The 12,644-nt window shown below is 35.2% G+C and overlaps 1 protein-coding gene across 36 annotated transcripts in view; it reads left to right on the top strand.

Annotated features, from left to right (window-relative positions):
• Positions 1 to 12,644, top strand: part of FARS2 (phenylalanyl-tRNA synthetase 2, mitochondrial) — a 623,580-nt gene that overhangs the window by 171,711 nt on the left and 439,225 nt on the right. For all 36 annotated transcript variants that reach the window (XR_006717077.1, XM_045497529.1, XM_045497536.1 and 33 more), the window contains one exon: positions 10,246 to 10,405. Coding sequence is in view for 35 of the 36 variants with exons in the window: in XM_045497529.1 (XP_045353485.1) it covers positions 10,246 to 10,405 (160 nt within the window). In the remaining variant the exon portion in view is untranslated. The remainder of the gene's footprint in view (positions 1 to 10,245; positions 10,406 to 12,644) is intronic.

Genomic DNA, 12,644 nt, shown 5'->3' with positions numbered 1-12,644 from the left:
ATGCTATGCTGTTTGATAGCATTTTATCCACAGTAGAACAGCTTTCAGAATTGGAGTACATCTTCTCAAACCTGCTGCTTTACCAACTAAATTTATGTAATATAAATCCTGTTATCACTTCAGTAGTCATCACAGAATCGTCACCAGAGTAGATGCCATCTCCAGAAACTGCTTTCTTTGCTCATCCATAAGAAGCAACTCCACATCTGTTAAAGTTTTATCATAAGATGGCAGCAGTTCAGTCACATCCTCAGGTTCCACTTCTTTTTTTATTAATGTTTATTTTTGAGAGAGAGAGAGTGTGCGTGCATGCACGTGCAAATGGGGGAGGGGCAGAGAGAGAGGAGAGGGGGACAGAGGATCCAAAGTGGGCTCTGTGCTGACAGCAGTGAGCCTGATGTTGGGCTTGAACCTACAATTGGAAGATCATGGCCTGAGCCAAAGGTGGATGTTCAACTGACTGAGCCACCCAGGTGCCCCACCAATTCTAATTCTTATTCTCTTGCTATTTTCACCACACGTTACTTCCTGCAATGAAGTTTTGAATCTTTAATTTGTAAACAATGCAATTTCTGTGATGTGCAAGAAAGTGAACACAATAACATGAGGTATGACTATAGTAGAGGCCAATACCCCGATGATCATAGACACAAAAATTCCCAACTAGTATTAACACAGGTATTAGCAAACTGAATTCAACAGTACATTCAAAAGTTCATACCATGTCCAAGTGAAATTTATTGCAGGAATTCAGGGATGCTTCAGTGTCTGCAAATCAATGTGAGATACCATATCACTGTAATGAAGGATAAAAATCATATCCCAATGGATGCAGAAAAAGCATTTGACAGAGATCAATATCCATTTATGGTAAAAACTCAACAAAATGTGTACAGAGGGAATCCACCTCAACATAATAAAGGCCATATATGACAAGCCCACACCTAAAATCATACTCAGTGAGAAAAACTGAAAGGTTTTTTTTTTTCCCCCAAGACCAGGAACTAGACAAGTATGCCACTTCTTGTCACTTTTATTCAGCATAGTACTGGAAGTCCTATCCAAAGCAATAAGGCCCCAAAAAAAGAATCCACATTGGGAAGCAAGCAGTAAAACTATCTTTATTTGCAGATGACATAATATTATATGTAGTAAACCATAAAGAACCAACCAAAAAACTGCTAGAACTAATTCAGTGAAGTTGCCAGTTGAAAGATCAATATACAAAAGTCTGTTTTGTTTCTAAACACTAATAACGCACTATCAGAAAGAGAAATATTAATTTGGGTTTTGTAACCAAAATATATAAAGAACCAATAAGAGTCAATAAACAATTTCAATTAAAAATGGGAAGAGGAACTGAATAGAAAATTTCCCAAAGAAGATACACAAATGGCCAACAGACACATTAATCAACATGATTAATCATGATATGTTAATCAACATCACTTCTCATCAGGGAATTACAAACCAAAGCCACAATGAGATATCCCCTCATACCTGTTAGAATGGTTTTTATCAAAAAGACAAGAAGTAACAAGTGTTGGCGAGGATGTGGAAAAAAGTGATTCCTTGTGCACTCTTGGTGGGAATACAAATTTGTGCAGCCAGTATGGAAAACAGCGTGGAGGTTCCTCAAAAAAATTAGAAATAGAACTTCCACATGATCCAGCAATCCCACTTCCGGGTATTGTACCAAAGGAAAGGAAATCACTATCTTGAAATATATCTGCACCCCCATGTTCATTGCAGCATTATTTATAATAGCCAAGATACGGAATCAACCTAAGTGTCTATTGATGATGAATGCATAAAGAAAATGTGGTACACACACATACACACACACACACACACAAATATTTTTCAGTCACAAAAATGAAGGAAATTGTGCTATTTCTTACAACATGTATGGACCTTGAAGGTTTTCGATGCTTAGTGGAATGTCAGAAAAAGGCAAATATGTATGATCTCACTTATATGTGAAATCTAAAATCCCCTGAACTCATAGAGAAAAAGTTCTTGGTTGCCAGAGGCAGCGGGTTAGGAGGTAGGCAAAATGGGTGAAGGTGGTCAAAAGTTACAACTTCCAGTTATGAGATAACTAAGTCCTGGTGATGTAATATACAGCCTGGTGGCAGTAGACTATAATACTGTATTGTATATTTGAAACTTGCTAAGAGAGTAGATCTTAAAATTTCTCATCATTAAAACAAGAATTTGTAACTGTGTGTGATGATAAATGTTAACAAAAGTTATTTTGGTTATCATTTCACAGTGTATACATACCTGAAGTCATAATGTTGTCTACAAATCATATAATGTTCTGTGTCATTTTTATCTCATTAAGTAAATAAAAATAAAAAGGCTAATCTTCATCTTTTGGAGTGGACACAGAGCAGGGCTGTCACCCTGTGGGCCCTTTTTTCATGTATTTTGTTAGTTACGCCAGAGTTCCTCTGCAAGACCCAGCTCCAGTTTCCTTCTCCAGTTGAATAACTTGGCATTGTTAGCACAGTGTATTTTTTTAATGTATGATTGTGAGTAAATGTTTCTTTTTTATTATCCAGCTAGATCCTGTAATAGGATTTTTACTTTTAATGGATTATAAAAGGTATCTTTTGGAACCTGGGGCTTTTACGGTTCTGGTCAGTTATTTATTTGGGGGGGGGGGTAATAACACCTTATACCTGGATATGCATTTTGACTAAGAGCACCTCATTCTTTTTTTCTCTGTACCATTACTAATGAAATATTTTCTTCCATTTCATCTTACTAGTTCAGCTCTCCTCCTTTTTTCTGATTAATGTATCCTTGGAGTAGTTCTTATTCCTAGGAAAAAATGCTTTATTTTTATCCGTAGGAATACTTGACACTCCTTGCTGATTTTTTGTGTAATTATTTTGGGGACAGTAACTGTATTTACATAATATTATATATATGTACTATTATATACATATTATGTAATATTATATGCATTATATATATTATAAGTTATTTGTGCTCTTATAATACTATATGTGTAATATTATATATATTATACATATTATAAGTTATTTGTGCCCTTATTTGTGTATTAAATTAAAAGGCACATGGTGTCATTATGTATAATTTTTAATTTTGATCACTTGGTAAATATGGCATCTATTAGATTTCTGCACAATAAAGTAATTATCCTTCCCTTTGCAATTAATAAGTTTCTTGTGGGAGAATACTTTGAAGCTATATATAAATATCCTCTTTTTCAATATATTTATCCCCACTAACTTTAGAATTCATTGAGAATTATTGCCTGAAATGATTACTACTTTGGTGTTTGCCAAATGGTCATTTTTTTTTTAATCCATCATTTCTTCTAAAGTTATTGTTTAGAATTTTATTAGAAAGGCCAGCCTTTACCTTCTTTCATATGTATTTATTCACCTATTTATATCAGTATGATTTTGTGGATATTTATTTATTTTGTGGGTTATAGTTCCTTACTAGAATGATTTATTTGGCTTTTCCGTTGACCCCAATTTGACCACTGGGAGCCCCTTCAAATAGTCTCCTATTTCTTTTGACACGTTTTCATCCTTCCTTGGCTCCACATTGTATCTCAGGTTCATAGTGTGTTCTCTCTGCCTCAGCCCTGGAATCATTCATTTCTTTAAGGAGCCCTGCTTTTTCATTAAAAAATGGTGTTTAGAAACCCAGGCTTGAGTGCCATTTTTGCTAGTGGAAGGTCATTGTTTCTAGGTCCCCTCAATGGACAATACATACATGTAAGTGTATGTACATGTACTTTTTGTTTTGTTTTTTCCCTGAGAGAGACCTTGAGCAGGGGAGGGGTAGAGGGAAAGGGAGAGAGAGGGAGAATCCCCAGCAGGCTCTGTGCCTAGTGAGGTGCTTGATGAGGGGCACGGGGCTTGATTTCATGGCTGTGGGATTATGACCTGAACTGAAATCAAGAGTTGGACACTTAACTGAGCCACCCAGGTGCCCCTACATGTGCTTTTATTTAATTTTCTTTTTTTTTATCTCTATATGTGTAAAAAATATGAATTCATATTGATACCTCCAATTCCAGTCATTATCACATGAGTCTTTCTAGTCTTCCTCCTCATTTTTTTTTTTTTGACAGTTAGTTAATTGCCTGGTTCTCCTTACCCACAATGTATTTGCTTACTTGATCAGTTCTAGAATGAACATCAGATAGTTTCAGAAACGTTGGCACATACAATATTTGCTATAATAATTTTGTGTCTAACAAAATAGTTAAAATATAATTTTTCACATTTACTTTGGTTGGTTCTTTTCTACCCTCTTCAGTGTGGTAGTGTCCTTTAGTAAGAATAGAATTAGTGCTGTTATTATTTCAGTTTGAGTTCTCACCACATCTGGGTGGGTTTTAATTATTATGTTAAAGTTTTTGAGTAGACAAAATATTACCGTGATTCTAAATGTCGGAACTATACAAAAAAGTTTACTTAAGAAAGTCTTACTTCTGTCTCATCCCCTGACTCCTACTACCTCCTTCTCTTGACTCCATTTCCACTCACTGATTCTTCCCAGTCTGTAGTGTTACCGCCTCCTTTCCTTTATGAAATTCATCTCTTTAGTTTTCAATTCATCTTTTCGATGCTGTTTGCTCAATTTTATTTTATACAAATGAACAGATTTGTGTATATTTTTTTATTATTTTCCTTTTTTTTTACATGAAAAGCCACAAAATCGATTTTTTTTAAAGTAGCATATGATAAATGCTTTTTTGGTCCTTTGCTTTTTCACTTAACAGTGTATCTTGGTAATCATTGTGTATTAGTTCAGAGATTTTCATTCTTTGTTGTATCTACAAAGTACTCCATTGTATGGATAGACCATAGTTTATTTAACTTTTTTCTTATGTATGGACATTTCTTTGTTTCTAGTGCTCTGTAGTTACAAATAATGTTACAACAAAAACAATGAACATAAGTATTGGTTCCGGAGGTTTATCTTCAGGGTAAATAGAAGTAGAATGATTGGGTCAGGAGGTGAACACGAATGTAATTTTTGTTAGATATTGCCAAATTTGCCTTCAAATGGGTTCTTCCAGTTTCTGTTTCTATCAACAGTCTGTGTGAATACAAGTTTTCCCAAGCCTCACGAGAAGAATATGTTTTGCTTTTTCATTTCCACCGGTGTCATAGATTAGAAATAATATGTCAGTGTTTTAATTGGCATTTCTCTTTTGAATAGGTTTCATATGTTAAGGGTCATTTTCATTTCTTTTTTTTTTTTCTTTCTTTCTTTTTTTTTTTTTTTTTTTTTTTTTTTAGTGAATTGTATATTCCTATATTTTTTCCCATTTTTCTAGTGATGTTTTAGCCCTTTGTCAACTTCTAAAAAGTTTCTTATGTATTTGGATATTGTCCCTTTGTCCCATTTTTGCCTGAAAGATTTTTTTCCTTTTCTTTTCTTTCAATTTCCATGTAGAAGGGCCTGTGTGTTCTCTTCGTTTTTTGGTGATGACTTTTAGCTTATAGTATTATAGTGAGAATGGAGCTTATTATTTCTTATAATAATTCTTATTTCTTCTTTATGGAGAGTACTTATGTGTTGCCGAGTCTTTAAGAAGAAAATGTATTTTATATTGTCAGGGGAGATATGTATATATGGCTATCAATTTTCCTTTATTAGTTATGTTGTTTAGCTCTTCTATCTTCTTAAGTTGATTTTGTTTACTTGATTTTATCATAAGAATGGTATATTAAATTCTTATATTATTAGTGTTTCTAAGTGTCCTTTTCATCTACTATGGATTTTAGTTTTTTTCCCTTCCTTCCTCTCCTCCCCACCCCCCTCTCCCCCCCGCCGGCTGCTTAGAGTTTATTTTCCATGTGGTGCAGCGCACATGATTATAGTGTGTCAGGAAGGCTTGTGTGTGTCTTGGATAGTAAAGAGTGGGGTTCTCTCAACTTCCTTTTAAATGTTTTGCTGTTTTGATATGAAAGAACCCAATTGCTTCTGCTTGCTGCGTCCTGCCTGGTCTACAGGGAGGGTAATGGTGGGACTCTGATGAACCTAGCACCTCCTGAAGACTGGTGGTGACCACTCAAGATCGGGGTCTGGTGTGCCTTTGCCAGGCTGACCACTAGACTGCTTGCTCATAATAGCTTCCAGAGCCATGTCAAAGATGATCATGCTGCTGGAGGCCCGGGGAGACTCCAAAGATTCTAGGGACTCCCAACACGGTAGCCATGAACTGGAAAATGGACTTCTTCTATGGATTTTTTCTGAATAAGTGTGATTTCTGTCTTATTTGATTTGTAAACATTGGTTAGTACTGTGTATTCATAATGACTTGCAAACTTGATAATTAATATGTCTTTTCCATGTTTAGTGGGTTTTTTTTTTTTTTGGTTGAATTTTACCTTTTCTAATTTCGTAATTACTGTGCTTAATTTTTTGTTTCTGCCTGTTATACTCTACTTTGTTCCTTTATTTTTAACATTATTTAAGGTGTGTTTCTTGTAAACAGCATGTAGTTAGTTGGGTCCTACTTTGTGATCATATTTAATGTTTTTGTTCTTTTTTTCTTTTAAGAGGTGAATCAAATCCATTCACGTGTATTGATAATGCCTGATATGTTTGGTCTCAACTCCACAATTGTATTTTGTAGTTATGGTTATTTTATATTCAGCTTATTTCTTTGTCCACCAGATATATTTTGTTTTATTGTGTTTTTCCTTTTGAATTAATTTTTTGCCTTTTAGAAAGATTCATATTTTTGTTTTAATAGTAACTTTTATTTTTACATCTTTTTAAATGTTCTTATTTCACTGTTTTCTTATTTAACTTACTAGTTTGTTTTAAAGTGTTCTTTAACTATTACTTATCATGTATACAGTAACCAATGTGTATATGTTCCACTTGCCACTTCTACTCCCTCTCCTTCCATTTCTTGTTCTGTTATTTCTACTTTAGTGTCAAATCTACAATTTTATATATTAATGTGTTATTCATCATTAATGTGGTAGTTTTTCTTTTTTAGTTGAATATTTCCCAATTATGCTGTGCTTGAATAAAGTTTATTCTTTGCTGAATTCTTCAAAATACTCATTAATGTGAAATCCCCTGTGTTCTTGTATGTTTACAACTTTTTCTGTAGACCTGATGCTCAAAGGCCAGTGTTGCTGGATATAAAATTCTTGGTCCATACTTAAAAAAAATTTTTTTTTATTATTGAGTTGTCTGAAAATGTGGCTGTATTGTTGCCCTGTTTTGTATGTTGTTTTCAAGAGTCTGATTTGAGTCTAATTGCTTTGCCCTTCTAACTTATTTGGTCATTTTGCCTGGAGGCCTAAGAGATTTTTCCTCTTTATCTTTGAAGTCTGGTAGAGTTTTTCCCAGGATATGTCTTGTGTTTTGTCCTCCTAGGTGCATTTTCTCCGATGCTTATTTTATCTGGTGCCCATTAGTCCTGTTCCAGTGTTTTGTTTCTCTTTTAAGGACTTCCAATTATATATATGTTATTCCTTCTTTGCATGGCTTCTATTTCCACCACTTTCTGTCAGACTTTTCTTTCTTCACCTCATTGTTCTTATCTTGGTTGTCTTCCTGCTTTTATTTAATGCCCCTTATTAAATCCTCATTGAGGCTGTTACCTCCTGCATACTTTGCAATTTAGACTTCCATTCTGAGATAGTTTTCTTCTATTTCCTTCCTGAGTTCAGTCAACTCTCTTTTCATTTCTCCCTGCTTTTCATACAGTTTTGTTCTTAATTTTTGAGTTTCTGACTCAAGCAATTATTTGTACTCCAAATGCTTGGTTTAGTGTATTAAATTTGCTTTTCAAGTAGTATGTTACCTTCTTCTTTTTCTTCTGCTTCTGCTTCTTGACTTTTTTTTGGGAGGGGGGAAAGGATTAGATTTTCATCTATTGATCTGTTTTGAATGGTTTTCTGATTTTCTGGGGTAGGGGGTAGTAATAATTCTCTGTAGCTTTATTTCATTTTCTTCTGTTACTTTTTGTGGGTTTTGGTTGTTTAGAGGAAATTATAGTTGTCTGGTGCCCTCTTCTGTTAGTGTGGCGAAGTGTAGTCTTTAGTGGAATTTTTTGTTTTGGATTTTTTGTTTTTTGGTAAGGTGGGTTGGGAATAGTTTTATAAATCCTCTTAAGTTTTTAGATTTGCTTTATTTTATGGAGTCCTAAGTTTTCTCTTTTGCCTCTTTTACTCTTCCCCCCTCAGTTGTCAAAGGATGTCTTTCATTGTTTTCACCTTTTTCTCTTCCATTGTAACCATGCCTTTGGAAGAGTGTCACTTTGACCTGGGCTTGCTTTTCAGTCCTTTTCTTGTGGTCCCTAGTCACATCCCCTAGAATAGTCATAGCAGTTTCACACTTAAGGTCACTTCCTCTTTCTGGTGGCTATTTTAGATCAAACTTAGTACCTCACTACTTCCCCTGTTCTCTCTTTCCCTCAATTTTTCTCCCCCTTACCTTTTTAACTTACAATCATTTTGAAAGTTGGGCATTGTCTGTTTTGTGATGAAAGCATGGTGTTTAATAGTTTTATTCTTTTTGTTGTTCTAAGTTACTGTTAAAGTAAGTGTTGAAAGACATAGACTTTGGCAGCTGCACTGTCTTCAGCTCTCATAGGACTAATTTGAGTTATAGGATAGTAGAATCTTTTTCTGAGATTTTCATTTGATTTTGCTGGCACTTAGAGGAGTTACCAGTCTGTAATTGCCTTAGTCCATTTTCACAGCCTGAGGTTCTCTGTCTTGCCCAGGTAAATGTGAGCCTTGACTATAAGTTTGACAAGAACTGGTTTACTATTGTATTCATCCTTATCATGAGGGAAGTGCTTTAGGGCTGTTTATTTGCTAACCCAACTTGGTCAGATACTGTGGGCTTTTCACTTTAACCTTACTTGTCATGGTAAGCTGTCATGACCAATGTTCACCTTTTCAGTTGATACTTGGAGATGCAGATATTCTCAGTGTTTCTCTCTGGCTTATGCTGGGTTTTGTTTTCTGGTTTTGTGCTTTCTTGTAGAATTTTAAGTAATTCCTCTCTATTGTGTTACTTCTATACTTTTAAGAATTTTTGTATGTTTTAGTAGAAATAGGAGGTTTGGTTCTAATTATTCACCCCAATGTTACTAGAAACAGCAGTTGACTCAGTTTTTTAAATTAAAACATTAAAAAAATTATTTCATGGGACATTAGGTGGAAAGAATAATAGATTCATTTGCTCAGTTCTCCATCTTTAGTCCTCTCCTAGCAGGTGAAGATCTATTTTGTTAAAGATGGGGACACTTTATTTTGTGGTAAAGCAGCTTATGACTAATAATAGCTGTGATTAATAATGATGATTGTCTCGTATGGTTTGCCTCCCTTCTTCTCTGTAACTTTATTTTTTTCCTTGGGTCCTGAGAACAAACTGAGGGTTGATAGGGAGTGGGGGAGAGGGGAAAGTGGGTGATGGGCATTGAGGAGGGCTTTTGTTGGGATGAGCACTGGGTGTTGTATGGAAACCAATTTGTCAATAAATTATAATAAAAAATAATGAAGATTGTGATGATAATCACATTTTTTTTTTAGGCATCACAATGTGCCAGGTACTCTATGCTTTTCATGTATTATTTTAATTATCACAAAGTATCTTAATTTAGTATTATTATTTCTACTTCACAAATCATTACCCAAGATTTCTTTACCATAACACTTGCCTGTGTTTACCTGGATAGTAAATGGCAAAATTATGTCCTGGGTTTTGGTGATAACAAGGTTAAGCAAAGCCCGGCATACTTCCTGACTTCATGAACATTACAGAATTTAATTTTTGGATTATACTTTCTTACCTAGTCTCAGGTCACACTGTAAGGACACTGTAGGATGTAGGGATATAATTTTAGAGTCTGAAAACCTGATTCAGTGGTATTTGTATTAGCACTGAGGATAATGTCTGTTTTGAGGAAATGACTATAAATTAAGCCAAACTGAAATGAAGAGATGAGAAAAGATCATAACAGTGTTTTTTAATTCCCTAAAGACTCTCCCTAACATGTGGCATAGTGCTTTGTTCAGAGTTGGTACCAAATGAATGTTAATTCCAGTATGTTGATTGGCTAGAAGACTTAATGGGTTTTATTCTCATATTATGTTTTTTTCATGTAGACTGACCAGGATACTGTTTTTTATTTATTTATTTATTTATTTATTTATTTATTTATTTATTTATTTATTTTACTTTATTTATCTTATTCCTCTTGATTTGCAGTTATTTACTAGCATAAAGGATGGAGAAAGCCTGCAGCTCTTTGAACAGAGTTCTCGTTCTGCCTATAAACAGGAGACACATACCATGGAGGCCACAAAACTCGTTGAATTTGACCTTAAGCAAACGCTTACCAGGCTTGTGACACATCTTTTTGGAGATGGTAGGTACTCATCTGCCTTTGTCTTCTGGGAGCTTAAATATTTAACAATTACCATCTTTCTGAAATCATTAAGGCTAGTTGTGTTAGGGTGCCTGGCCAGCTTCGTCTGTAGAGCATGTGAGTCTTAATTTCAGGGTCATAAGTTTAAGATCCACGTTGGACATGAAGTCTGCTTTAAAAAAAAAAAAAAAGGCTAGTTGTGTTTAGATTTTTTGGTCTAAGTTGTGGCTTAGTGGTTCTGGTCCTCAGTGAAGTAGAACTTACAGATTTGCTGGTTCATTTCACTTGTGGAGCCAGAGGACATGAAAATGGAATTAGCTTGAGAAGGAAAAATGATTACAACCTTTGATAAGAATGAGAATGGATTAAGATCAGTGCAGAGAGAGTGTATAGGTTGATTAGTGTTATTCTTTTACCATACTATCATTAGGTCAGACTTGGATTGATGGGGCAAGATTCTCAACTATGTGAGTGGGCCCAGTGGAAAATTTTGTATGTTAACATACAGATTACTACTATCAATAGCAAACAGGTTAACAGTGAATTTCCTGGAGGAAGAACAGTCTTTTTAAGACCTGGATTCTCACTTCAGTCCTGGCTCTCTGTTATATCTCCAGGATAACCTTTTGTCTGTGATGCCCCCAATCCCTCTCACTATTTCTAATTTACTTGAGATATTATTTTGCTTATTTTTAGAAAGATGTAAAAAGAAGGTTAGGGGAATTTAAAAATTTTTGACCTGTATTTGAAAAGATGTTTAGAAGACAGAAGCCTAGCATGGTTAGGATTCTGTTTTATTCTCCTACTATTCTTTTTTTAAATTTATTTTTATTTTTTTATTTTTTAAAATTTACATCCAAATTAGTTAGCATGTAGTGAAACAATGATTTCAGGAGTACATTCCTTAATGCCCCTTACCCATTTAGCCCATCCCCCCCTCCCATAACCCTTCCAGCAACCCTCAGTTCTCCATATTTATGAGTCTCTTCTGTTTTGTCCCCCTCCCTGTTTTTTTTATATTATTTTTGTTTCCCTTCCCTTATGTTCATCTGTTTTGTCTCTTAAAGGCCTCATAGGAGTGAAGTCATATGATTTTTGTCTTTCTCTGGCTGACTAATTTCACTTAGCATAATACCCTCCAGGTTTATCCACGTAGTTGCAAATGGCAAGATTTCATTCTTTTTGATTGCCGAGTAATACTCCATTGTGTATATACCACATTTTCTTTATCCATCCATTCATCCATTGATGGACATTTGGACTCTTTCCATACTTTGGCTATTGTTGATAGTGCTGCTATAACCATGGGGGTGCATGTGTCCCTTCGAAACAGCACACCTGTATCCTGTGAATAAATGCCTAGTAGTGCAATTGCTGGGTCGTAGGGTTGTTCTATTTTTAGTTTTTTGAGGAACCTCCATACTTTTTTCCAGAGTGGCTGCACCAGCTTGTATTGCCACCAACAATGCAAAAGTGATCCTCTTTCTCCACATCCTCGCTAACGTCTGTTGTTGCCTGAGTTGTGAATGTTAGCCATTCTGACAGGTGTGAGGTGGTATCTCATTGTGGTTTTGATTTGTATTTCCCTCATGATGAGTGACGTTGAGTATTTTTTCATGTGTCGGTTGGCCATCCGGATGTCTTCCTTGGAGAAGTGTCTATTCATGTCTTTTGCCCATTTCTTCACTGGATTATTTGATTTTTGGGTGTTTAGTTTGATAAGTTCTTTATAGATTTTGGCTACTCACCGTTTATCTGATATGTTATTTGCAAATATCTTCTCCCATTCTGTCGGTTGCCTTTTAGTTTTGCTGATTGTTTCCTTTGCTGTGTGGAAGCTTTTTATTTTGATGAGGTCCCAGTAGTTCATTTTTGCTTTTGTTTCTCTTGCCTCCGGAAACGTGTTGAGTAAGAAGTTGCTGCGGGCAAGATCAAAGAGGTTTTTGCCTGATTTCTCCTCGAGGATTTTGATGGCTTCCTGTCTTACATTGAGGTCTTTCATCCATTTTGAGTTTATTTTTGTGTATGGTGTAAGAAAGTGGTCCAGGGTCATTCTTCTGCATGTCGCTGTCCAGTTTTCCCAGCACCACTTGCTGAAGAGACTGTCTTTATTCCATTGGATATTCTTTCCTGCTTTGTCAAAGATTAGTTGGCCATATGTTTGTGGGTCCATTTCTGGGTTCTCTATTCTGTTCCATTGATCTGAGTGTCTGTTCTTGTGCCAGTACCATACTGTCTT

Source organism: Leopardus geoffroyi, chromosome B2 (genome assembly GCF_018350155.1).
Source record: "Leopardus geoffroyi isolate Oge1 chromosome B2, O.geoffroyi_Oge1_pat1.0, whole genome shotgun sequence".
Classification (NCBI taxonomy): domain Eukaryota; kingdom Metazoa; phylum Chordata; class Mammalia; order Carnivora; family Felidae; genus Leopardus; species Leopardus geoffroyi.
The sequence above is the reverse complement of the archived record's forward strand: the minus strand, read 5'-3'. Positions and strand labels throughout refer to the sequence as shown.